Here is a 25,960-nt window from a genome sequence, read left to right on the forward strand (position 1 = left end):
ATTTTTTTTTGGAGCCAATTGGTGCCAACAAGTGACTGATTGACCCCAGTGCAACGCTGTTCGGCTTCACTTTTCCGGCGTTGGAAGCAATAAAAGAACACGCATGTACTTAGCACTGATAAACCGAAACCTGCTGACAGGCAACGGCGAGATTACATAGAAATACTAAGCTCTTCAGAAATGTGGAGTCCATACTTTCTGACATTAGCTCGGGACAAGAGTGAGGAGGAGTTGAGAGGGTATAGACAGGACACAGTTCCTGTGGAGGAAACCCTCTGAAACAGAAGCACATCTGCACGTTGCTCTTCTAGTGGGCACTTCCATGTCATGGCTCCCCGGCCCGGGGGCCCCGCATTAAAGTTTCCTCTCCGAACCAAGGACTTTCCGTCGAGGGACATCCTCCCGGTCGTAGGAGTGGAGGGAGTTGCCGAAAGGCTGAGAATGGACTGGGATTTGGAGATCAACAATTTGTCCTCACACCACACCAGATCACCGTGAGGTCAAGCCTGAAGTAAAGCCCTATATCATGCAACTCATGAATCCTTTACATTGTTTGTTGTAAACAACATTATTTCTGTCAGTGTTTATAATATAATGCCATTACAGTATTGATTGTTGGATTTTATCGTGAAGATGTTACAGATACAGATTTCAATCTCTATATGGCCATTCCACAATGTATTAGATTATCAGATTGAAAGTTCTGAAATTGTTTGCGATTAATGTGTCTTGTCTTAAAGAATATAGATTTTCCTTTGGTTTTACCGGCACAAGTAGTAAGTAATGCGAACAATGTTCAAATTGTTCCCTGTGGTTATCCAATAGTATTTTTCTCTGTAATATGAGTGCTGTCATTCATAGACATACAGTTGACAGCTGCTCAGGCCAATATCAAAATAGGAAACACCCTTTCTAAATAGGCATGTATCCTTTTTGCCCTCTGGGCAACATCTAAAACAGCTGGGTCATTCATGGTAAATATAATTTCAATAAAGTGCTGTGTCTGAGCAAACACCTCATGTGATCGTGGGAAAAACAGTCATAGGCACTTCATTAACGTCAGTACATGAGAACTTGAGCATCAGCTCTTTCCTGAAACTGATTTTCGCAATACTCCCAGAAATGGTATATGAACAGAGTTCCCCATTCCTAGTCATATCCGTCACATTTACATGACATTCATTTTCTTGACACTTTTGTCCAACACTACTTACAATAAATCATTTTTTTGACTCATATCAGGAGGATTTAGCCATGCCCTGACCGGGAATCAAGCCCCTGACCCTCCGTACCAAAGTCAGCTGGTGTAACTAAGCCATATAAGCTGCATGAGTATTCTTCTCATATGAGAGAGGCCTACACAGACCTAATGATGGTCAACAGACTGGATGTCTGATATATGTCACCGTGTTGGACACACTTTGAAGTGACTCATTAAACAGGGATGTATAGTTTAACCACAGTTACATAAAACATGACGCACAAGATGAGGATTCTCCGAATCGGTTTATGCCAACGTGACAAAGCAACATGGACGTCAGCATATCATTTTGTGGTGGTTCTCATGGAGAAAGTCTGACAGGTAATGTCCCTACAGTAAGATACAGGTGAATAACTATTTATTTTTTATTTGAGTTACTCAAAAATAATTATAGAATAATATTAGGCCTGCAACCTGTTATTGATCAATGTAGTAATCATTTAGCCTATGAAACATAAAAAAAATGTTTTAAAATGTCCGTCGAAACTTTAAAGAGTGACGCCTTCAAAAGCTTAAAATATTTTCATTTGAAAGCCTGGAATCAGAAACTATTTGACATTACATTATTGTTTTTACTTGAAAAGTACAGTAGCCGAAATGACTAATCGATTATCAAAATATTTGCTTGTTATTTTTCTGTCAATCAATAACAGCTATAAATGAAGGACATGAAATGCCATTGAGAACAGCAACATCAGAGGGCTCAATCAGTATTCAAGGACTGGAATGGGGGGAATAAAAGCATTTTTAAATAAAATTGAAAACATCACGTTTTACGTAAGAATAACTGCCCTAATGGGATTTTCAGACACATTTGTAGATCTAGGCTTTATCAAGAATGTGTGATAAAGAAACAAAGAAGCAAATCAGCTGCAGTCATGGGGCAAACAATCGCAACGTTGACAGAGGTCAGAGGAGAATGGCGAGACTTGCTCAAACCAACAGGTACAGCAGACCACAAGAATGCAAATAACAGCTCAGTAATGCACAGTACGCCTGTCACAGTGTGAGTGCAGGAGAGCAACGGCAGCATGCGTGTTTCCACCCACGTCAGCAGAGAGCAACAATGAATGTGCAAAAAAAAAATCAGGTTTTCTTTTTTGGCCCGACATAAACATGACACGAATTGATGCAGTTATCTTGCCTTGTGTCCAGGGTACGGGTTGAACCCCGGGTGAAATAAATTCATGACCTTTTGACCCCTGTGTCAAGTGTATACTTTGAACCAAATCACAGGACAGCGGCTGATCCAAGATATTTTTTTTTAAAAATCGAAAATATTTAAAAAAAATACAAAGCAACCTGGCAATAATTGCTGAGGTCAAATATATGTCATATGTTTTTTTTTTTATATTTTTCAGGTGACATCTATTCTGCTGATTCACATTAGACTAATGAGCAAAACAAAAACGAAAACAATATTCAATCCAATTATACAATTTACCCAAAATCATAATTGCATAATCTCAGGGCAGCAACAACCGATTATCCAGATTGTTTCCTCCATCATTCTTCAACCGATTGTATAATTTCCTTCTTCAATTGTCAATGGGATTGTATGTCTGTGTCAGTGACGCTCTGCTGAGGCTGCCTGACACTGTGCAGTCCACACCAACAGAGTTGTGTAAGTCTTGCTTGAATCTCGGGAGAACTTCGGTTGTGCCACAGGCAAAAAAGCATGAAAGACATACCTGAATGTCTGTGACTGACATGGCAACAAACATGTGATACAGTGAGCCTGTCTGAGGCAGAAAAACATGTCGGGTGACAGTCCAGAGGATTGAACATGCCCTGAAGACTACCGCCTGCCAGAAACACAGAATCCATATTTGTTCATTTATTTATTAGTAAGGTTCCACCATCGGGGGTCACACATGACTGACATTCTTTGCATGAATCTCAGGTGTTTCCCCTACCATTGAATTGGGGCCCCGCCCCTCCGACGGGAGCCCCCGCCCCCCTGGAAAAGTCAAAGTAATTAAAATATATATAATAAAAGTTATTTCATTCATCTATTTTGCATATAATGCCAAGCAGAAGTCATTTAAGGTCACTTTCCTTAAATACCTTATTCCTCATTTCTGCATAAAACTTGATTAATGAAACTCAACCCCCCCCCCCCCCCCCCCAGGAAACCTAGAGGAAACACTTGATATCATTAGCCTGAGTTTCCGGAGGGGGTTTTCCACTTTTCCTTTCTTTTTTAAGGGCAGAGTGTGCAAACCCTGACTAAGTTGCAAAGCACTGGTGCGAACCTACGAACGAGCCCAACCCACAAGACGTGAGAGTTCAAACTGATGAGGATCTCATCCAGCTGAGGTGTGTGTGGCTTTGAGCAGGTTGTGTGCACAGACATTCACACTGAACTGAACACTGAGCAGAATCAAAGAAAACACACACACACACACACACACACCCTAATCAGGTTATCACGACTGTTCCATCTGTTGTGTAACCAATAACCTCATGCAAAAGGAACAATCGAATGACCCCAGGACGACTGGATGCAGAATAGTGAGTTCTGTAAAAAAAAAGAAAAAGAAACCTGTTCAGGTCCAACTCACGCTTCGTCGCGGTGATGAGGTTCTTCCCATCCTTGTACAGCTCCTTGATGAACCTGTTCGTTTTGTCCAGCTCCGCCTCGTGAGACTTGATCTTGTCCCTGAAGCTGGGGCTGTCCAGGTAGCACTCACTGAACTCAAGCGGGTGGAGTCCCATGTTTCCCCCCTTCTCCTTCTCCTTCTTCTTCTCCTTCTCCTGACAGATTGGTTGTGTCGCACGGGAAACTGGTCCCCCCCCACCCTCCGCAAAAAAAATAAAAAATAAAAATAAATGCCACTTACTTTAAAAACAGCGAGAGAAGAAGAAATAAACAAAGTATCCGCTACAACGAAACGAGCGCTCCCTTAGCTGGCCGCTGGACGTGTAGCGTGGAGGACATGGTAGCAGCAGCAGCGGCGGCAGCTAGCCGTGGTTAGCATGGCAACTTCTCCCCCGAGTGGGTGTTGTTCCACCGCGGTTGTCAAAACTGGCGCCCGACAGAGAGACAGAGAGAGAGAGAGCAGCTAACAGGTATGGCGGTGTAAAAAAAAAAAGGTCGGTGTGGCGCGCGGTTTTTGTCAGAAAGCCATGGTGTCCAGTGTCGCGCCGTCCACCGCCGAGACGCACTCCGCCCTCACAAAGTGACAGATTGAGAAACTCCGCTGACATCTGTGTGTGTGTGTGTGTGTGCGTGCGTGTGCGCGTGTAGCGGAAAAAACTTCTCCCAAAGACCACTCGACGTGTGCAAGATGGTCCGCGCCCGTCTACTTCCGCCCCCTTCGCTTTAGCTCCGCCGCGGCTGGTTTGGGTTAGTTAAGCAGGTCGAACACGGTCCAGACAAAGTATAATCGTATGAGGGAGAGAAATGCGGGGCTACTTCTGAATTCTTATTTTTTTATTATCTGTAAATCATTTGCCAAACATAAGGCAATTCGTATGCCCACTTCTTTTATTACATTCAACCTGCACTCCATGTGCTTTATATTCAATTTGTTCTATTTATTGTAATTTTTTCATGCTGTGCAGTATTTCCTTTCTATTGCACATTTTCAATTTCTTTAGCTTTTCTGTACCGTGTGGTTTTGCCTTACTCTTACTTTTGCACTATTTAGAATTTATTTATTATATATATTACTTTTTTTATTTTGTGTGGTTTTTTTTTTTGTTGTACTATTGCATAGTGGGTCCGAGATAAACGGGTTTCCATGCCTCTGTTTGTCTGGAACAATATTGACTTGACTTGACTTGACTTGACTTGACTTGATTGTTAATAATGTTAAAGTCACATGCACGTTTCAACAGAAAAGACTGTCTTTGTCTTGTCAATGCCTCACTAATGTCGATGATGTGATTTCTATGTTGAGATATGATCTCGGAATAGATGCACTTAACAGCATCAGATGTGTCAAAAATTGCAGCACCAAGGACAGTGTGACTTAACATTAATTTGATGGTTGGGTTGACAGATAAAACGTTAAAATGTGTTTTATTATAGGATCCTTTATGGGGCAATATCACAAAGTGCCTTAGTAAATAAAAATAACCCCGTAAAAGTGGGGACAAACAATAGATATATGCAACAGAAAGACTGTGAAAAAAACAGAGGGACGATAATAACGCATGTTTTTTTTCAAACACCACAATGCACAAAATGAGAAAATAGCCTTCGTTTCCTTTATTGTGAAATAACGTCTTACGGCTGTTACCGTAATGCCTTGTATAGACACGTAACACAGAACAACGTGGGGACTAGTTAGATTTTTTTTGACTAAGTTTCCAGAGGTGGAGGCTGGCTTCTGCCTGCAGTCAGCAGCAGCTGCAGTGGCATTTCACCAGGTTTAAAGAGTTCAGCTGTCAAATTCATAATCAAAAGGTGTTTAGAGATGAAAATCCAAGTCAATAATCGTGGTCAGTGATGAATTCATTTTGACAGGTCAGTGGTAGCAGCCATAAACAGCAAATTTTGCTGTGGCTGGTCAGTGGCTGCCGCTACAAAAAAGCGGCACACGCCGTGGCTGTCGGTGGCTGCCGCCACAGGTCGGTGGCTGCTGTGGCTGCCACCCCACCGTGAAGGCCACAGCTAGCTGCCGCCGCAGCCACGCCAGCCCCCTCGGAACCTTTTCTCGTTACTTGTTTGTGTCGGAGTAGTTTAGGCGCGCGGACACTGCGTCTGCCAGAAACGGTGGCTGATGAACGATTCTGAGCAAAAATGTGATTTACAGTTTAAAAAAAATAAAAAATAACAGTCAGGCTACATCGTGAAATATCAACGGACTTGTTCATCCCGTGACATGCAGCTAAGCTGTCGCAGCGACTGTCGGAGCAGCTGTTCATCATGTGAGCTAACGTTAGCCTGCTGCCAGGACGAGGAGCGTGCACGAGGATGCTAACGACTTCCTCGGACCGGACCGGGACGTTAACGTGCGTGTTTGTGGGAATCACACACATCGACGTGATTAGATCAGATTAAACAATCTAACGGTATTAATCTTCTCTGTCCGACACTCCAGTCTGTGACCTGAAACGACACCCAGTAAGTCCGCATAAAACAATTCAGTAGTGTCTGTATTATAAGCATTGTTGTTGTTTTTTATTAAAATTATTACTCTAAAAACTCTAAGAAAAAATTGTCTTTATATCTCACAATTTGAAAAACAAGTGGGTTTCCCTGAATGGATTGATTTCTTTTAGTACTTCATGTTTTGTTTTGTTTTTTCCCATAGTCAGTTTTATGTGGGACTAGGGCTGCAAGCAGCTAAGGATTCTTTTCATTACTGATTACCTGCTGATTATTTGTCAATCACTGAGGTCCTTGATCTATAAAACCAAGTCTTAAGACAAGAAAGACTGAAAAACTAAAAAAGATAAATTGCCAATTTGAGAAATGGAACTATTACCTGTTTAGCATTTTTGCTTGAAAAATGACTTTTTAGTTGTTTTCTGCTCTTTGTGCGACCTTCATGCCCTGTCGGGATTGGCTCTTAATTTATATCCATAATGCCAATATCACTTTTTATCACCTCAATCTTTGCCTTTTTCTGTTTTTGGAAGGGATGCCTAATGCCAGCGCAAGGCCGAAGCACAGCAGGAGGGCCAGGAGGCGACGCAGAGAGGACTCTGCCAGGAACGAGCTGGTCTCGAGTTCCCTGGAAAGTGCCCAGCAGTGCCTGTTCAGCCAGGATTATGGAACTGCGTTCGTGCACTACCTTCTGGTCCTCAACCTTGCACCTGTGTTTAAGGACTTAGCAAAGGTTATGACTGCTTGCACTAATCTGAAAACCCGTCTGCGTGCATTCACTGACAAATATTTTGCGTGCATAACACATTAACACAATCACACAGTTGTTGGCTGTGTCCGAAATCCCTCCATTATTCACTCTGAAGTGAGCTTTAAACTGACATCTTAGACAATTATCAATCATCATAATTCTGCTTCCAGACTAACAGCTGTTGGGTCAATCAATGGTTCATTTTTGCTGATGTAAAATGCAGATAGTATTTCTTTTTGTGCCATTGAAGGATTTGAGGGCACTATAAAGTGGATAATCGCCATTGCCATAGTGTTCTGACTTTAGCTCACTCCGTTGAAAATACGGAGACACTACTGCAGAGCGAAAATATGGTCAATTTTGTTTAACATTTTTGTGTCATCTCTCTTTCAGGAATCCTTCAGGTTCACTCTCTTCAAATGGGCAGAAGAGCTGGACTCCGTGGGTCGTATTCAGGACCTCTTTGACTGTTACGAACAAGCGCTGGAAGTTTTCCCTGCTGACGAGGTCATCCTAAACAGCATGGGGGAACACCTGTTCAAGTACATGCCTCTGCTGCCTAAATATTATCATTGTATACATCACCTCAACACTTATACACATAATGTAGTTTAACATAAATCAGATAAATTATCTGCTTATGCTGTTTTTTTTAACTGTTCTCTTTTTATAATCCAGGATGGGCTTTAGAGACGAAGCTGCAGGTCATTTCCACAAAGCCTTGAAGCTGAGGCCGGACTACCCGGAAGCCAGGGAGAACTTCTACCGTGTGGCCAACTGGCTGGTGGAGCGCTGGCATTTCTTAATGCTCAATGACCGTCGGAGGAACCAGAAGTACCAGCAAGCCATTCAGAAGGCTGTTCAGAGCGGCTGCAACACTGTACTTGACATAGGTACTGGCACTGGGATCCTTGGGTGAGATATTTTCCGTGAGAATCTGAAAGTTATGCGGTGAATTTCATTTGTAAACTAGAGCTTGATCCTCAAGGGGCAGCATACTTATGAATTTCAGTTTTTTTGTCTACAGCTAGAATAGAACCTTTGTTTTGATGTATGCGTATTTCCTTGTTCTTACTCCCTGTTGTCCCTGTTAAGTATGTGTGCTAAGAAGGCAGGGGCCGCTGAGGTTTACGCCTGCGAGCTGTCGAAGACGATGTATGAACTGGCCTGTGAAGTGGTGACTGCTAACGGAATGGATGGCAGCATCAAGATCGTCCATATGAAATCTCTGGAGATGGAAGTGCCAAAGGACATCCCACACAGGTGCAATTTACACCATACACACACTCACACACACAATAATCCTACATACCTTCATTTTTGTTTGAGCTGTTAAAACTATGCCGACGTTTTAGAACCAAGAGGTTTCTTTTTCATCTTTTTCTATTGAATGTTGTGTTTTTCTCAGGGTGTCCTTGGTGGTGACAGAGACGGTAGATGCAGGGTTGTTTGGAGAGGGCATCATGGAGAGTCTCATTCATGCCTGGCACCATCTCCTGCTGCCTCCACAGGTAACTTCACTCATTAAGCACAAACACACATTTATCCTCTCTATCCTTTCAGAAGTTAGTGCCATCCAAAATCTACAGCTGTATTCCAATGACATACAGAGTTCTTGTGGTCATGAAAAATCATAAAAGGTTACTGTGAAATTTTGATAAATATGCTAAAAAACATAAAATTGTGAATAAAGATACCAGAGCCGTGTGACCGTTCAGGGTGTGGGCTTGGAGGAAGCATAGGCCAGGCAATGCAATATTTTGATAGGTTATGGGTGCATGTTGTGTGGGTTTGATGTAATCAACAATATATGTTTCTTATCCTAAAGAGAGGTGAGAATGAATTCAGAGAACCCTCCGCCACAGGACGGGTCATCCCTGCTGGAGCCACTGTGTTTGGTATGGCCGTCGAGTGCGCCGAGATTCGCCGCCATCACAGGTACAGTTGGCCTTGGGAGTCGGGCTGTATTATTGTGAATGGGCTCTGTGTGAGACAGGATATGTTTCCCAGCTAACGGAACATCTTCAGTTGTTTTGAGGCATCAGTACAAGTTGTCTAAATCTACTATCAAGTTGTTTGTTTTGTTTTTTTTGTGTTTACAGACTGTGTGTGTCAGAGGTGGGAGGTCTGTCCGTGGCTGCAGCAGGGGAGCTCCGCAGTCCAGTGAGCTGCAGCACTGAGCCGGATGACTCCATGGAGCCGTACACCACAGAGAGACTCAGCCGACTGCCGGGAGGATACAAACCTCTCACTGAGCCCTTCACAGCTCTCAACATAGATTTCAATAATGTGCAGGTGAGCAAACTCTCTGTGTGTGTGTGTGTGTGTGTCTGTGTGTCCACTCTCAATTTGAACGTTTATTCAGTGTGTATTTGTTGCCTGGCGTCGAGCAGGAAAATGTAAATCTATTTTTATGACCTTGTGTCTATTAGTCCCATGAAACTAACATACTGGCTCTGCCTCACAGGCATACATATCGCAAAGAAGTGGTCACTTATTATTCAGCTGCAAGCCTGCGGGGATATTTCTGATTTATCAGCTCCCAGTTCAAACCTGGCAGGTTGGAAAGATTGCATTTGTCTGGCGGGCAGTACCTACAGGATGATTTGTTGATACTGCAAGTTTGCCCACACGTGTGCAGTAGGGACTTACAGGAAAACTTACTGAAAAATAATAACACAAAGGAACTGGAAGGTCTTCCTGTTGCATTTTGATTTATCCTAGTTGGTTAGTTTGATTCCCTACAATTTCCCATTCATGGTGTTGAGATATTATGTCACAAAGAAATACTATTTTGTTTTTACTGTTATGTCCATTAGTTTTCAACTTTAGTTTCAACGGACCCTGAATTTGTTTTTTAATCTTCCCGTTACTATTTATTTTCTTGTGGTTCTGATCTAGTTTGGAACCTCTGTAACAAAGCACATTAACAGCATGATTTGCCTTATTTACCTTATATTCTGTTTTCTATTCTTATTTTATTCCTTATTACATTTCCCCCCTTGTGCTGCTGCACTTTTTGTGATGTCTCAAATTTGAATTTTAAAGGTATATCTTATCATATCATATCTTATTATCTTATCTTAACATATTGGATATTAGAAAGCTGGACAGAAATATGAAAACTTCAGAATACTGATATAAATATATAAGACTGCTGTACACATATTGTGTGAGCAGAAAACACATGAAATGTAGATCATTATACAGCTCTTTGACTCAACAAGCAATTTGGGATGTCAAAACTACAAGACGTGTGACATCTACATTCGATATCAAATTGCTTGTTTAAAAAAGGAGTAGTAACCCGATCTGTTTTGACGCCTTAGTACATTAGATATTTCTGTTTCACCACTTTTCTCAGTATGTGGGACTCTTTCGCTGTAACTGTTGTATGTTGATGACCTGTAGGAACTGGAGGGCCTGAGCTCCAGGGAGGTCCAGAAGCTCTGCCTGCCTGTCAGCCAGGAGGGGGAGCTGGACGCCCTGGCTGTGTGGTTCCAGCTCCACCTGGACGAGGAGAGCAGCCTGTCCACTGGACCCCAGGAGGACACCTGCTGGGAGCAAGCCATCTACCCCGTCCACGATGCCAAGGGTGAGACGACACAGCAGTTTTCAGACCTTAACTCCGGACAATGTTCGCAGAAAGAAAGTCTGGGTAGACTATGCAGGAGCCTCCAATAACTCAGTATTCTCACACGGGCTCATTCCTAAATTCTCCGGAGTTTTTACTAAGGGGCCTGGCAGGAAAAGTTCTGGAAAAAATGTCCAAAACGAAAATTTGCGCGTTCAAGTTGTGTTCTCACTTGCAGCCCCTCCGAAAAAGTTCAGGACAAGGTCCGGACTTCAGTGCATGTCTGAAAGCAGCTTCAGACATACACAGGAGAACCACATGTTCAATAATGTATATATATAGTATTTGTGAACCACTGGCTTCTCCGATTTTCAATTTCAACACAGTCAATATGTACGTCCATGGTGTTTTTCTCTTTAATCATGGCGAGTCATTTATGAAATTGTTTATATCAGCTTGCCTATATTCTCTACTCCCATTCGCCATGCATTTCCATGTTGTATCAGATGAGGGCAGTGTGTGTGTGTGTTCTTGACTGGATTCTATACCTGAGACCTTTTAAACTGTTGTGCAAAAAGCCAGGGATACATGTAGGAAATATTTTAGCTGCTAACTTATCAAAACTATTGTCTTTATCTTCTGTAATAGATGATGGCACATAAAGATTTATCTTCTTGAAATGACGATGCATTTACTGAGATTTTTAAAATTAAGACCCATTAACAGAATATATACACTTTCCCCGCATGAACTTCAAGGCAATAAAGCAACTATAACAAAGTTAAATTTTTATATTTGTTAAGCAGAATACTTAAATCCCTTTCATAGCATTTACTTTGCTATCAAATCCAGGCCACCGTGAACTTAATAGCCCCTGACGTGTGGTGACATGTTCCAGTTGGCATCAGAGTGCGTCATCTCTCAGACAGCGCTCAGCAGCATTTCCCCGCAGCTGCTAATTGGCTCGGGCAGCGTCGAGGGAGCCGCCACCTTTTCCCGGTGATCACCAACATCCGTTTCCCGGGCCGCCGTGACGTGTGAGCCGTGATCGCCTGTGACACTCTTTAGCGTTCATGAAATTCTTATAGGCGATAAATATGCATTTTCCCCAAATGCCTCTGAGCCGCGCACTGACATGAAGACATGAACAGATGTTATTCCTGTAGGAATCCTTTCTGTGCCTCTCCCTCCTCTCTCTTCTCCCAGTCCCCTGAATCTCATTTCTCCGTTGGGTTTCGCTCTCCCTTCCTCTCCTCTTTGCATTCTGTATTTTCCTTTCCCCCCTTTGCCTCTTGACTCTTATGTCTACAACGATCTGAAAATGTTATCCGTGATTCTTCTCTTATGCCAGTTCAAAATTACAAAGGCATAAGTATTTGAATAATGAATAACTATTATTATTATCATCAGTTTTTTGTTGTTAATTTTCTATTCCTGTACAGCAGATGTAAACCTTTTAGCTCCGTCCACATAACTCAAGGGTTGGAACATCATTTGAAAATATTGGCGATACAAAACCTGAGATTTGGGAATTGATACCCAAACTCTACTTCATTTGATATTTTATGTTTGGTAGTATGTATGTTTTCAAAGACCGAAGATTGATATCATTTCTCAGTACTTTTGTGTTTTAGTTGGATGAATGAAACAGCAAACAACAAACAGCAAAAAAAAAGGCTGCATTTTCAATTAAATTCGTAATTCTTTGTTTGAATGATTAATACACAAAACTGCAAATCGGACCAAATACCCAAAGACAACTTTCAGTACTTGACAGTATTAAGACTAGTTTCAGTCTCTACCAAAAATGTATTTTCATTCCCACATCCTACATTGCTCTTTTAAAACCAGTGTTAACTCGGTTGGTTTCCTTTGTTGTCGCTTCAGGTTTTGTCCTGAAAGCCGGGGACGAGCTGATTGTTGAGGTCTCCTGCCGAGACGCCTACCTGAGGCTCTGCAGCGTCGCCGTGCTGAGAGACGGGCGTGAAATCCGTCTGGACAAGCATCACGACTCGGGATTCTCTGGAAATCCCGTCTCTGTCCCGAACCCAGAGGCGGAACTGTGCAGCGCATTAGCATGTCTCCAAACTGGCCAGAATCTAACAAAAGACTTCTGCATGCTGGAATGTTCCGAAATGGCGCTCCTGAACAATCAGGATTACCATCGGAGTTTCTGCAGCGCAATTGGAAAACTGATCTCTCAGATGAAGGTTAAATGCCTAAACCAAGAGCAAGGATCGACTGTTCAGTCGGACTGTAGTGACCTGCTTTACGTGCTGGACGTGTCGGAGGGCTTCTCGCTGCTCTCCCTCATCGCTGCCAGCCACGGTCACGTAAAAGCCTTCAGCTCCGTGGAAAAGACCAAGCAACAGGAAGTGATAAGGAGGCTGGCTCGCTCCAATAATATCTCGGAGCAGCATCTAGAGTTCTGGCTGAACCACACGGAGGACGAGCAGGGGATGCTGAAGAGGCCGTCCAGGGAGAAGCTGTGGAGCGCCATCATACTGGACTGTGTGGAGACCTGTGGGCTGATAAGACAGAAGCTGATGGAGAAAGCTTCGCTGGCCAGGTGAGTGGAAGTTGCAGAAATAATTCTTGGGACTGTAAACAGCTGATGACATACAAAAACTTTGGATGAGTTTTGTTTATTTTGTGTTGTAGTTTTGATACTGCGTTCATGTTATTGTAGTTTAGATTATTTTTTAAAGGACACTTTACAAGACGTTTAATGATCTGCACCAGGTGTCTGCTGGAGGAAGGAGGACGTATTTTCCCAGAGCGGATCGTGGTGTACGGCATGTTGGTGGAGTCGGACATGTTGCTGCTGGAGAGCGCGGTCCAGGGTCAGGAGCCGACGCTGGGATTCAACATCGCTCCCTTCATCAACCAGTTCACTGTAAGTATACCAACATAAGCTACCAAGGTATCAAGGTTAACATATTTTTGGCGCCATCTTGATTTTTTAAACCACAAGTAATCATTTGGAGGAGCAAGGGAGGTGGGGCCTGACCGAGAGCTCGTCCACCGCACATCCACCTACACATGCAACCATGCACCTATAGATGGTACTAGCTGTCAATCATGCAGTATCCACGCCCCAATGCATACTGTACTTTAAATGGGACCATAGTTTACAAAATGAACACCATGCTGAAGAAGACTTCAAACTAGAGATTGAAACCATAAACTCCTCAGGAAAATGTTTGATAATGATATAAATCAAGTGAGAAGTAGAGTCATTAGACTATAGAAACAGACTTCTTCTTGCAACCAGTGGAGTCGCCCTCTGCTGGTGATTCAAGAGAATACAGTCTATGGTACAAACCTTAGCTGAACAACACTACAGGGTTAGCTGTGGCTGTGCTATAGCCACTGACCCAATGTGTGTGTCTGTTTGTATCAGCAGGATGACATTAACATACTTCTTCTACTAAACTGTTCGTAGTTGTACTTTATAATTATTCAATTTCTAAAATGTATTCGCATAAGAAATCATGATTTTTCTTTTTTAATGAGAACAATTGATGAAAGTCCAGAATCACCATCCTAAAGGGAATCACGGTGCGCCATTAAACCACATTGTTGAGCTGAAACTTCTTCAGTCTTCACAACACGTCTCTCAGAAGCTTTCTATTGTACATCTCCGGCCGCTCGTATCGCGTATGCCGTCTCAAGTCGGTGATGCAACCGTCGATCTCATGTTCCCTGACGCAACGGTGAATATTGGCAGTTTTCACATACAGTATGCTGCGGTGTGTTCGTGAGCTTGCATCATGCACTTTTCAAATCTCATGCATTAGGGGCAAACGCGTTGCCTGAGATGTTTGTTAAAATTGATTGGCAATGTAGTGCGGCACAATACAAAGTTAAACAAAAAATCTCAGATAAAATGTTACTATGGTTTGTGTTGTTCAACAAGGTATTTCACGAGGAATACCAAGATCCACGATTGTGTTTACTCCTCTTTGATGTGTGTTTCCCCATCTGCTTTACAGGAGCTACAAAATCCCTTTGAATTCTTTTTCCTTTTATTTGGTCTGTTAGTTCATTTTTTTCTCAGTATCATGTTTGTGCTCTAATTTGGCGGGCCCCACGCGGGATGGTCGTTTGTTTTAACAGATGTCATCTTTGAAGCCCTCAGCGGAGGGCACTTTCTAGCACAACTGTCACACAAGACGCAGCACACCGCCTGGCCCTAGACATTCCTACCCGAATCCATCAGTACACATTACATCAAGCACATCAAAAAGCAGGGGCTCCGAGGTCTGAGCAACTGTGACAGGGTGGAGGAAAGCTTCTTTTGTTCTGCGGTAAAAGAAACCGTGACACTTTCTGTGCCCAGACTTTTGAATTTCTTCCTCAGCTTTTAAGCCCGCTGCCCTGCAGCCACGGGCCCGTGTGTCGAGGTGGGTTAGATTAGTTTCTAAGCATCGACCGGTAATTGAGTGATTATCCACTGACACTAGCAATTAAAAGTGGATGAATTACTGATTTGTGAGAAAGCGTGCCAACATCAATTGTGAGTCAGCGTGACTTTTAACGCACTGAAGTGTTCCTCTGCCTCTCTTTTCCTCTTATGAATAGCTTATGTCCAAATCTGGTCTTTGAGCAAAAATTAGCAACTTAGGTTTTTTCTGTTTTTGTTCAAGAGAACAAATACGAATTTTCTCCCCATTTCCCTTAACAGTTTTGTTTTAGTTTTAGCACAAATTCTCTTTTTTCTGCTGCAGAACTCGCTAATGTTGTGGTGGTCGTCTTTTTTAGGTACCAGTCCATGTGTTTCTGGACTTTTCCACACTGGAGTGCAGGCATCTCAGTGAAACTGTGGAGCTCTTTGTACTGGACCTTATGGACACCAACGCAAACTACACTAACAGAGAAGTCAAGGTAAGGCATACATCAGGGCTATCAACAGGATTGGAAATTAGTATGAATAAAATGTTTGTATGTTTTCCTGTTTATTTATTTCAGACCATTTCTTTTATTTATATTCTATTTTCCTCATAAGCTCCTAAATTTTGAATCTCAACAAATATAATTATATTGGTTTTAGAGCTAAAGGTGATATAGAAGTGACTAGGACAGAGAACAGGTCTATTAGTAGCCGACTTTCCTTATGTACCATTAAGCATCTTGTTTAAGCTCCGATCCCTGTTCTTCAGGTCCAGGCTACAGCCGCAGGGAGACTAACAGCAGTTCCCTTCTGGTACCACATCCACCTGGACCAGGAGATCAGTGTGAGCACCCTCAACCAGAACTCTCACTGGAAGCAGGCGGCAGCCGTGCTGCAGCAGCCTCTGGAGGTACGAGCTGGAGACTGGGTCCTTCTAGCCGTGAAGCTTCACAAGAGCACCATCTCCATATCGGCCCGCGTAGTCGATGCACCGGGGCCAACTGAGTAACAACCTGGTTCTAGCTAAGCAACTATTTTATTTTTTTATATATTTCAAGTTCCATTTAGATCCCATGTCACATGCTCGGTAGGGAAATGCATTACACACAACGCATTCCTTCTGGTACTTATTTAATACCAGAAAGGGATTTTCCTGTCATTTGTCATAAATGTAATACCAGTCTTCAAATGTCCTTGTTTTCCCAAACATACACAGGATCTCTGTTCTGAGATTCAGTAGAAACCTGCATGACCCAAAACTGGTTCACCAGACTCATGAAGAATGTTCCAACAGTGAACATTCAAGTCATGTTTTTATTTTTGTTTTTAATCGTATTATTGAGTCAGAGGACGTTTATAATTTGTACTTATATATATATATAATATTTAAGTATATTATATAAATGTCATATTTGTCTCTTCATTGCAGTTGATTTTGTAAAGATGTTTGTGGGTGTCAATAAAAAAAGAACAATAAATGTGTAATTTTCTTCATAATAAATGCAAGAAAAGAGAAATCAGCCGTTAGTTAATCGGATTTATTGTAGAGACTGTCAGAGATGTGTGTAAATTAAACTGTGCAACAAGTACATCGGTTTCATTGAGAAAGAAATGACATAAGGCAATGCAACATGTTTTTGGCAGGACATGATGCAAACTATCCTGTCAACATTATACATTTATGTATTTACGGACTCACTGACCTCATTGTAATAGCAATTTATCTTATGAACTATGTTGTGTTCTCATTTCTTCTATCAACAAATTTCCCCGACACTCATAAACCTACTGTACAGTAAACATGTCAATATCCCTGCAAGTTACACTGACAAATACATACGCTCAGAAAAAACTAAAGACTAACTAATAATGGCTTAGGTGCAAAGTTTTTCCACCTTAAAGGCTAAAGATGATGGAGAACCTCATCATGTTACAATTGATCCTGGAATACAAATGCTTAACTGGTGTAGTGGATAGACTGAGCTCCATAGCACATAGAACAATACGTCTGTTACGACTACCCAGTCAATTTCTATTTAAACACCACAGAGTGAGCTACTGTATTTGAAGTAGAGCATTTACTAGAATGTACAGATTGTACAGTTTTAGACTGGATTGTGTATGTTGTTTTAATACTTGGGACTGTGCTCTGTATCTACTGGAACCCTTAGTGAAGACACTGTATTGATACTGACACTGTAGTGATGTCACACTGTCAGTTAGGACACATCCTACAGTAAAAAAGTTCTAAACTACTTCTCCCAAGTAAAATTTTGTTTGTTAAGTATTGACTGTGCATCCCAACAACTCGTTGCTTCTGCTGTTTTCAACCCTCCATACATAAACACAGATGACAAATTGAATGAAAAAAAATTGTCCCAACGAAGGTGTTGGGCCGGAACAGCTTCAGTTCGCCTTGACGAAGTTTCTCTAAGTCTGTGGAACTCCGTTGGAGGGATGAACACTCTTGGATTAAGGTGGTGGAGAAATCGTGCTTTAGTCTTCGGGAACCACTATAAAAGATAATAATATGAAGATAACATTTCTTCAGTCTTTTTAAAAGTAGCATATTTCTTCTCGTCGTGTTACATTTTAGATTTGTGATATGACGTAGCAAACGTAAATGTGTCACACATGAAAAGCATATATCTTCACATGCTTCACTCGGACATCAGCAGGTTATGTGCGGACTCATGCGTCATCAAAAAGGAAGGAAATGTCTGCCCTAGATTGTGACATGTTGACACCAAGTCGATAAAAAACATTCTGGCATTGCTTGCTGATCAAAATGCATAACAATACGCAAATTGGATCAAATGCTTGTTATCAACAAATCATTTAGCGACTCAGCCGTAAGTCCACTGAACATTCTTGGAGCTGTCACTGGCAGAGAGGTCCATCTGGTTTTGCCTTTGCTGGCAAATGTCTACAATTACTTGGCGGATGTGCCCTTTGTTTAGTGTCGCATCAGTAAAGTAGTGTCTTACGGAAAACGGCAAAACTTAAGTCCTGCCAAACCATGTTCGCGTAGAGTCTGTTGGTGACATCGGCGTTGATGACGGGCTAGTCGATCACGATGAGATCTGCCTCTGTCGGTTCTTTGGTTTGGTTGGTGCTTTCTCCTTCCGGTCGAGCCTCGCATCCTTCATCCCACGGTGCTGAGCTGAGCCCGGCAGGGGCCGACAGAGAGTGCGGGGTCATGGTTCTCCCCAGGCCCTGGTACTGACCATTGGGCGACACTGGGTTGGATGCTGCCTCGGTGATCGCATCTTGGGACCCCGACGAGAGCAGGCCGGATCGCTCGCCGTCGTCCTGCGCCTCCCCAAAGTAAGACTTCCTCGGACGACCCATTACTGTTCTCCCTGTCAATGAGGTCAAAGGAAAAATGTCAGTAGAGTCTTTTCAGTGCTGCGGACATGCCAGATGAACTTAGAAAACTGTGAGAGTACACTGCTAGCCAGGAGGCACTTACCAACATTGCGGACTTGTTCAGAAATGTCTGCTCTGACATCAGATATGTCCCACATTGCCATGAAAGAGTCGAAGCAAGAACCTTCCTCAGCCTCCTGGATGTAAGGCTTGTAGGTGAAGCTGAAGTGATGGGCAATAGCTGCCAGAAACATCTCCACGCATATGATGAAATCCTGAAGGGAACAGGACAGTTTAACAGTGGGGCGTGAAAAGAGAGAGAAAAAGGGTTTCCACTTCATTTCTTACATAAACTCACAAACTATTGTCGCTTCTTTTTCCAACCACCCAAGCTTTAGCTTACCTGCAAGCCAGTAGCAACGGCCTCCACAGTTTGCCATTCCCAGGTGCGTTTCTCTGAGATGATGCCCACCTTCACCAGTAGAGCAATAAACACGGCCTGCCTGAGAGTTTACAAAAGAATTCGCTACATCAACAAGTGTTGATACAAAACAAAATGTAAAACATGCACATATGTCTTATTAGAATATCCAGGTGTATGAAGGTTTGACAGACACGGACAATTACCAGAAAGAGACGAACACCACCATTTTCACACACAGGAATTTGCCCACAGGTTTGATGGGACTCAGCTCGTCTCTCAGGGCCCGGTAGAACAGCACCAGGCAGTACATGGCAAACTAGATCAAGAGAAGACAAACAAGAGAAATGTTCAAAACAACGCTGCTCACGTTTTTAATTATAGTGGGTCCTTTGAAGAAAAAAAAAAATCTGGCATTATTACCAGCTGTGACATGTTGTTGAAGATGACCAGGTACGTCCACGCATTTGTTGAGCTGAAATTGCCTTCATCGTACACTCCACACAGCTGACAGATCCTAGGGAGGAGAAAAAACACAGACAGCAGACATGAGCACAAACAGCGAAAACAAAATGCCGCCATTTGTATTTAATTAAGCGCAATGAAGATCAGAGCTTACTCACAAAGCAATCACTGTTGTGACGGGTCTCACAACTGTGTACTGTAACACGCCCAGTTTGCATCTCAACAGTAAAACCCTGCAGATCATCAAACGTACAAATTTGAATTAGAATGACATTGGTTTAACGAGATCAAAGTCGCCACAAGTAAAGAAAAATCTATTGAATGTAAGATCAAATACATAAAACACTAATGGTCATCAGAAATATGGTGAGTTTAGCTTTGAGACAAGTCAGAGAAACGACAACATTTTAACCCAAACTATTATGGTCTATGATGTCCAAATGCAAGGTGCAACAATACTCTCAAGGGTTGTACAGGGCAGCATTATAAAATACATATTTTAAAGATGAGTGAGACTAATGCTATTGACTTTTGTCAGCAGACATTTCTTATCCCTCGGTTTTGAAGGAGAATAAACGGATTCTCGTGTGCATAATGAAAGGGGAAAAAAAGGTCGGGATCAAATTAACCACACACAGACATGTGAACCAATAACTGACGTCGCCTGACTGCAGAAGCTAATCTGAGGCTTGTGACTGTCATTGATTGGTTTGCTTTCAAAAAACAACAACAAAAGAAAACATTCATCTCAACATTTTAGACAACGTCGACCAAACTGCAGCACAAGAAACAGACTTATCTTTTTTTTTCTGGACCTTTTCTGGACCTTTTTTCTAAGTTATGAAAAGACTGATGATAAAACGAATACTATACTATTACCGGAAAGTCAGTCAAGTGTGAGGAATCCAAGACGATAGTAAGGAAATATGACTGTGGCAAACAAATCAGTCATATTTGGATCAAAAGATGGAGAGTAATAATTAAAAAACATCCATTTTATGCCAAATTTCTTGAACACCACCTTGAGGGTATTCAAATAGTTGTAGATGTCTTGGTTGCCACATTTGACGAGAGGAGAATATTGGGGTAGCATCCAGTTTATTGTTAAAGGAGCCCACATTGATTGTGCGTATACAAGAGAACTTACTCTCCCATTGGCCACGGCGGGCAGCAGCAGAGAGGAGGCAAGTGTCTCTGCTGCTCCTGGGCCTCCAGCATCAACACCAGGCTCGGGTACTGATTTTCCAGGTAGTTGAGCAGGAAGGTCATGAAGTTGTAGATGACATAGGCCTCGTAGCACTCTCTGCATGTGTCCACATAAATAGCTATACTGGGGTATTTCAGCGCAATCCACTGAAAATTAAAGAACGAAAAAAGTGTAAATACTCAATTGTCAAGTAGTTGAATTTCTGCCATTCTGTAGAAACATACTTGTAAACTCTACAATAAATTTGATTATGTAACACACAACTTACACTGTCCAAGCTGTAGATTGGGACCATCCATAATATCCTAGAAAAACCGTAAAAACACATACATTAAAAAGAAAAACAAACAAAAAAAACAGTTTCAGACCTACTGTTCACGGAGGACATGCTTTGTTCACATCTTTACCTGATGATGGGTTTCTGAAGCTCCGGCTGAGTGTAGTGAACCAGATGCTGAAGAATGCCCCATAACGATATGGGTATGGTCATGAAGACAAATATCCCAGCGATGAACCATGCTCTATTGTGTATGCTGACCTGTCACATGTACAGAAATGTGAGACAATGTGAGACTGGAAGCAGTTCTCAGATCAAGTAGAGCAATGGAATGTGTTCAAATACCTATTCAATGGAAAAGTACAGTGTTATCGGCTTAAGTTACTCATGATTATAAAAAACAGAAACATGATCCAAGATAACACAAAAAAACCTGCTTCATGAAGTTATATACAGCAGCAATGTTAATATAGTTGCATTCATGTTTAAATAGTAATTTTATTGTTAATCAAGGACACGTCTGCTGCCCCGACGGACATAACTTATTCGATACATAATAATTAATCATAGCAGTGAGAAGATTTGACTTCAGTGTTGTTTTAAGCAGGAATTGGAATAAATTAATAAAACGCAGGTCAAGTAAACGGGAAGTACCTCAAACTAGAGCCCGACCGATATGGATTTTTGGGGCCCGGGACCAATATCGATATTTGGGAGTACAAGATTCCCGATACGATACATCATGTGATTGAGGCTTGATATTTTAGTTCAACCATGAACTTTATCACAAATAACTATAAATTGAAATTTTAAAAAATACCTAGAACTTATGACAAACATTTATTTGACATAAAAATCAAACATAAATGCACATTTAAAGGCTCAAGTCGGTATCTGAAAGGCTAATATCGGCCGATGTTATCGGCCGATATATCGGTCGGGGTCTACCTCTCTAACTGCATCCGAGTGAACTGTCAGGACATTTAACCGCTTGTATTAAACCAGCAGGGCTCCAGACAACACGTAAAGCGTCGTGCACCGACAGCCTGGCACTGACCTTCGACTTCTGCAGCTCCCAGACGCACAGTGGCAGCACGACCAGCAGCAGCAGGATGTACAGCACGAAGACCAGCGGCCGGATCCATCTCCTCCAGTTCCCACAGGAACAAGGCATGATGCACATGAAGGGCCCCCGGCGCGAGGCCTTCCAAACCCGGCCTGAGGCGCAACGGGCAACGGGCAACAACAACAACAACTCCACTCGTCTGGAAGTCCTAGCTAACACTTAGCCTCGCATTGTTACGGGGTTCGGCGGCTCACCGCGACCCAAAGACGGAGCCGTCACTGCTGCTCGTGTGCGTTACGTCGTCCACCAGTGGGACGTTTCATTCATGGACGATTAGCAGCAGCTCATATGACTCGATTTCACCCGAGCTAGGCTGCTAACGTTAGCATGTCAGCTGTTTCGCCCTGTAAACAAACAAAAGCCGACGGTGCATGCTGCCCCGCGTCCTTGAGTACTCTCAGTATCTGAATATATTATATCAAACACTGCACTGTAATGTTGATAAACTCCGCATATAAAACGCTCTGTCCCTCATATTTAAGTTTAGTTTGCGTTTAAGGTTGGTAAAAAGTTTCCAGAAAAAGTCATCGTTGTTCCTGTTCCTGTCTGTGATGTAAGTCCCGCCTACACCCTAGAAGCTGATTGGCTGTAAAGGAGGCAATCGGCCAATAGATGGAAAGAGCTGAAAGGGAACGCTGTTCAAAGTGACGTCACGCGTGGCACGCTCGGTTGCTCTGCGCCACCATCACGGATGTGTTTTTAAGGAAATTCAAAATGAACAAAACAAACATAAATGAATAGTAACACGTTAGAATAAGTGAATAAAGATACAGATTTGAACCAATCACAACATGGCAATTACAAAATAGACAAAATAAGCAGTATTTTTAGATTCTACAATGCATTTAAAGGTTGAGCTGCTCCATCATATACTTGTCAAAGAGTTTTCGTTTGTATCTTTTTTTGAAAACTTTAATATTATTGCTAAACACAATAAATGAGTATATGTTTTTGTAATACATCCGTCAGGCCACAGAGGGTCTGTGCTTTCGCCACCAGATGGCAATGTAAAGTAACGATTAGCAGGAAAGTGATCCACACGTTTGTTTTAGCAGTTTGTTTAGAGTGAGTTGAAAACAGCAGAACTCCGTTAACTGTCCAGACCAAATGTTTTGGTTTTTTTGGCCTGTTCATGCAGCAGATTTTTCTCTGACATCTCACGTCAGAAACAAGCACAGGGTTACTTCACAACATGTATTGAGGCTGCCGTCCTGGTATTTGTTGCACCGACTCGATGTGTAGTGCAATGTGATATTAATAAGTGTTGTTATTCTACTTGTGTTATGGCAAATGCAAATGTATGCTGTTAAAAAAAAAGAAGGAAGATCTGCTCTTAGTTTACTGGTGGATTCTAAGTGTCACTTGCAAACATACTAGAGGCCAATTGTCATACCAATGTGTTTTTTTTAATTATAATTATAAGATACATGTCCATTTTCACATAGAGCTGTATATGCTGGGACTAAACTACAACATAACAGTCAATGAATCAATGTGTTGCTGATTCTGCTGCTGAGTAAATTTACAGGGGTGTCCGGAAATCTTGATTATGTTAACATAAAAAAACAAAAAAATAAGCATCATACTTTGATAATGATCTACTTAAAATTCTATTCATGTCTATTAACACTGTTTTTCCACATTTATACACAACTTAAAATTTAAAAAATCTAAATTAACATTTAATTTCAAAAGAACCCTGTCTGTTTGTCTGAGTATGCGTATGTGTGTGTGTCTTCCTGTAAAATGAGGGGAGGCAGAACTTTCCTTTCTATTGCACCATGTCTCCACTGCCCCACAGTCACAGAAATCACTGGTTGTTGCAGGACAGATTGTTCATGAATTTTGAATTGATCCTTTTGGCTTTCATGAATTAGAAATAGTCTTTGCCACGAGTTGTGCGAGCGACTGCCATGGCGGATAGCTCGGAGGGATTGCCATGCAAAGTGGCATACTGGGTGCAACCATGTAAAGGCAGGGTGGATAAACATATGCTGTGTTTGATCAGACCCCAGACACATTTTAGAATAAGGGATGTGGCGTCCATCACATCTGGCTGAATCAAGCCATGACTGCAGGCTGAAGCAGTGAGTACTGTGTGTGCCCTTGCAGGAAATGCACGTAGACAGGATGAGCAGAGTGGATAGGTATATGAGGAACAATAATAATCAATGCCCAACAGAACAGGAGACATACTGTCTGATTCCCGAGAAATTATGTATCAGCCAAAGTGCACCTCCTTTGTCAGAGTAATACACAAGTGTGCAAATTGTTCAACAATTACTTATTTATCTTAATACGCCTGCCATAGGCTTTTGTGTCAGGAAATGTTCAGACCCACTGAGGGGTGTTCACCTCAGTTCATCTGTTCCTGAACAACAACATAAGTGAAGTGGGATGGAGTTGAAGAAGCTCCACAAAGTCACACACAGCGGCAACAATAAAATAAGGAGTCGCAGCTTTATTTTATTGGGGGTTTTTTTTCGTCTTTAAATGATAAATTACACAGCGTTTGTGACCTGTTTTATGATTTATGGTGTCAGCTCGCATCTGTGGAGTCTGGGGACACAGACTGGGAAAGTTGGAAAGTTTACAGACAAAGGCGTTGCTCGTTTTGCTGACAATAAAAACAGATATTGATACAAATCTGCCTTATTACGTACAGGTTATAACAATAATACTTTATTAAGTCACACTAGGTGAGACTCATGACTTCTAACCCTCTTAGCAGGCATAAGGAGAAAAAATATAATAATACCCTTCAGCTCACCCTTACATTAAAATACCTTGTTAATCAGCAATATACAGCCCCCCAGCTTGTTTGCACTGTTTGCTGCAGTGTTTTTCCTCTCTGCAGAGGTTGCACCTGAAGGCCTGATGTGCAATATTTCCAAAAGTCCAATAGCAGCCAGCTCAGCTGAGATCTCCTCTTCTCATGCAAAGTCCTGAGCTTTTTGGCTTTTGTGGCTTTAACTCTTGTAGTACACTGCCAATGATGCTTACCCTCATTCGTGCTTTCTCCACACAACTGTGCGTGCATCAACATATCTATTGGTATTTCCTTTTAATTAATTTGGTGTAAATATATTTTCCTTCATTATTCAGCATACCTGCGCGGCTCCAGTTTTTGCCACTGTCTGAGAGCTACTAGTCACGCAGACATGAGAGTATTTTCTTCTCATCTAAGTCTTGGCAAGAAAGCAAATGAGCATATTTCATTTATTTTTTATTTCTCATCTCAACAGAGTGGTTATTACTGAATCAATCATTATTTCGTTTGATTTTGTGGCATGGCATCGGTAAGCATGAATGTTTTAACATATATTCCAAAATAGAAATAATAAAGACCCTATATTTGCTTACACCCTTTACTCTGTAAACATCCTGAGGACGATGAATGGCAGCAGAAAGAAAGTTGAAACTAAGCATTTTCTTTATTTCTCAACATGACGACAATGGGATCTTAGTAGGTCTTCAACTTACCTAGTGTATCAATAACCAAATCTGACCAAGCTCTGCATCGAGACGCACTTTGGACCCATGAGATCCTCTCTTATTTGTTTTTGAGCTTTATTCAATTCACTTCTGGCAAGAAACAATGTTCCCACCAAATTCCACTGAAATAAAGCTGCACTGCTTCACGCTTCCCCACTTCCTCTCACACACTCTGATTTTTCACTTCCCAGAAAAACATGAATGTTCTCCCCCATATGTTTCATCCCGGAGTTATTATTTTTGTTTCATTTCCCAGTGTCATTAAACTGGGAAATGTTATATCTAATCAACCAATGTTTCGAGACGCTCGGAGTGGCTGGAGACTGATTGTGACATGATTTCATATTGGGCATATGGAACGGTTTCATCAAGTTTATGACCTGGCTGTGATTTATCACCCACTAGCTGAAACAAATAACAGGCTTAAGTCTGATAAAGCCATGGTTGCTTGACTGATCTGTTGGTCTTGGGTGTTTTTCAAGTCTTGTGAATAGAATTACATGGTCCTGGTAACTGTCTCTTCGTCAGACAGATACAAAAAAAAAGTGTGAAATAAAAACGC

The 25,960-nt window shown here is 41.9% G+C and overlaps 3 protein-coding genes across 6 annotated transcripts in view; 1 reads left to right on the top strand and 2 right to left on the bottom strand.

The window, feature by feature from the left end:
* arhgap10 (Rho GTPase activating protein 10) overlaps positions 1-4,115 on the bottom strand; it is a 42,264-nt gene extending 38,149 nt beyond the window's left edge. The window contains exon 1 of the mRNA XM_035638271.2: positions 3,826-4,115. Within this exon, the coding sequence (XP_035494164.1) occupies positions 3,826-3,979 (154 nt within the window). The 5' untranslated portion in view covers positions 3,980-4,115. The remainder of the gene's footprint in view (positions 1-3,825) is intronic.
* Positions 4,116-4,200: 85 nt separating this feature from the next.
* Positions 4,201-16,516, top strand: prmt9 (protein arginine methyltransferase 9). 4 transcript variants are annotated; one of them, XM_047333628.1, is made up of 14 exons: positions 5,925-6,223; positions 6,313-6,335; positions 6,854-7,053; positions 7,465-7,613; positions 7,750-7,986; positions 8,167-8,334; positions 8,480-8,582; positions 8,900-9,009; positions 9,174-9,366; positions 10,483-10,666; positions 12,533-13,214; positions 13,388-13,541; positions 15,410-15,532; positions 15,808-16,516. In XM_047333628.1, exons 3-14 carry the CDS (start codon positions 6,856-6,858, stop codon positions 16,045-16,047), a joined length of 2,541 nt encoding a protein of 846 aa, XP_047189584.1. In that variant the 5' UTR covers positions 5,925-6,223; positions 6,313-6,335; positions 6,854-6,855; the 3' UTR covers positions 16,048-16,516. The 4 variants fall into 4 exon arrangements, with proteins under 4 accessions (XP_035494167.2, XP_047189584.1, XP_035494168.2 ...); XM_035638274.2 differs by lacking the exons at positions 5,925-6,223; positions 6,313-6,335 and adding an exon at positions 4,201-4,333; XM_035638275.2 differs by having other exon boundaries at positions 5,925-6,335.
* Positions 16,517-16,562: 46 nt separating this feature from the next.
* On the bottom strand, positions 16,563-22,470 carry tmem184c (transmembrane protein 184C). Its single transcript, XM_035638272.2, has 10 exons — positions 21,835-22,470; positions 20,908-21,038; positions 20,769-20,805; positions 20,441-20,646; positions 19,452-19,526; positions 19,252-19,345; positions 19,035-19,147; positions 18,811-18,910; positions 18,511-18,682; positions 16,563-18,400 (listed from the first exon to the last, which is right to left on the bottom strand). Exons 1-10 carry the CDS (start codon positions 21,958-21,960, stop codon positions 18,102-18,104), a joined length of 1,353 nt encoding a protein of 450 aa, XP_035494165.1. The 5' UTR covers positions 21,961-22,470; the 3' UTR covers positions 16,563-18,101.
* Positions 22,471-25,960: the final 3,490 nt, after the last annotated feature.

This window comes from Scophthalmus maximus, chromosome 8 (assembly GCF_022379125.1).
Source record: "Scophthalmus maximus strain ysfricsl-2021 chromosome 8, ASM2237912v1, whole genome shotgun sequence".
Taxonomy (NCBI): domain Eukaryota; kingdom Metazoa; phylum Chordata; class Actinopteri; order Pleuronectiformes; family Scophthalmidae; genus Scophthalmus; species Scophthalmus maximus.

What these genes read in the sequence shown, in the direction of transcription:
- prmt9 (XM_035638274.2), top strand. Translation starts at nt 6,856, where the DNA reads ATGCCTAATGCCAGCGCAAGGCCGAAGCACAGCAGGAGGGCCAGGAGG. An exon ending in CCAAAGGACATCCCACACAG is followed by an intron (nt 8,335 to 8,479) that starts GTGCAATTTACA and finishes TGTTTTTCTCAG; the next exon opens with GGTGTCCTTGGTGGTGACAG. An exon ending in GAGAAAGCTTCGCTGGCCAG is followed by an intron (nt 13,215 to 13,387) that starts GTGAGTGGAAGT and finishes GATCTGCACCAG; the next exon opens with GTGTCTGCTGGAGGAAGGAG.
- tmem184c (XM_035638272.2), bottom strand. Translation starts at nt 21,960, where the DNA reads ATGTGCATCATGCCTTGTTCCTGTGGGAACTGGAGGAGATGGATCCGG. An exon ending in TCAACAACATGTCACAGCTG is followed by an intron (nt 19,148 to 19,251) that starts GTAATAATGCCA and finishes CTCTTGATCTAG; the next exon opens with TTTGCCATGTACTGCCTGGT. An exon ending in GTGGTGTTCGTCTCTTTCTG is followed by an intron (nt 18,911 to 19,034) that starts GTAATTGTCCGT and finishes GTAAACTCTCAG; the next exon opens with GCAGGCCGTGTTTATTGCTC.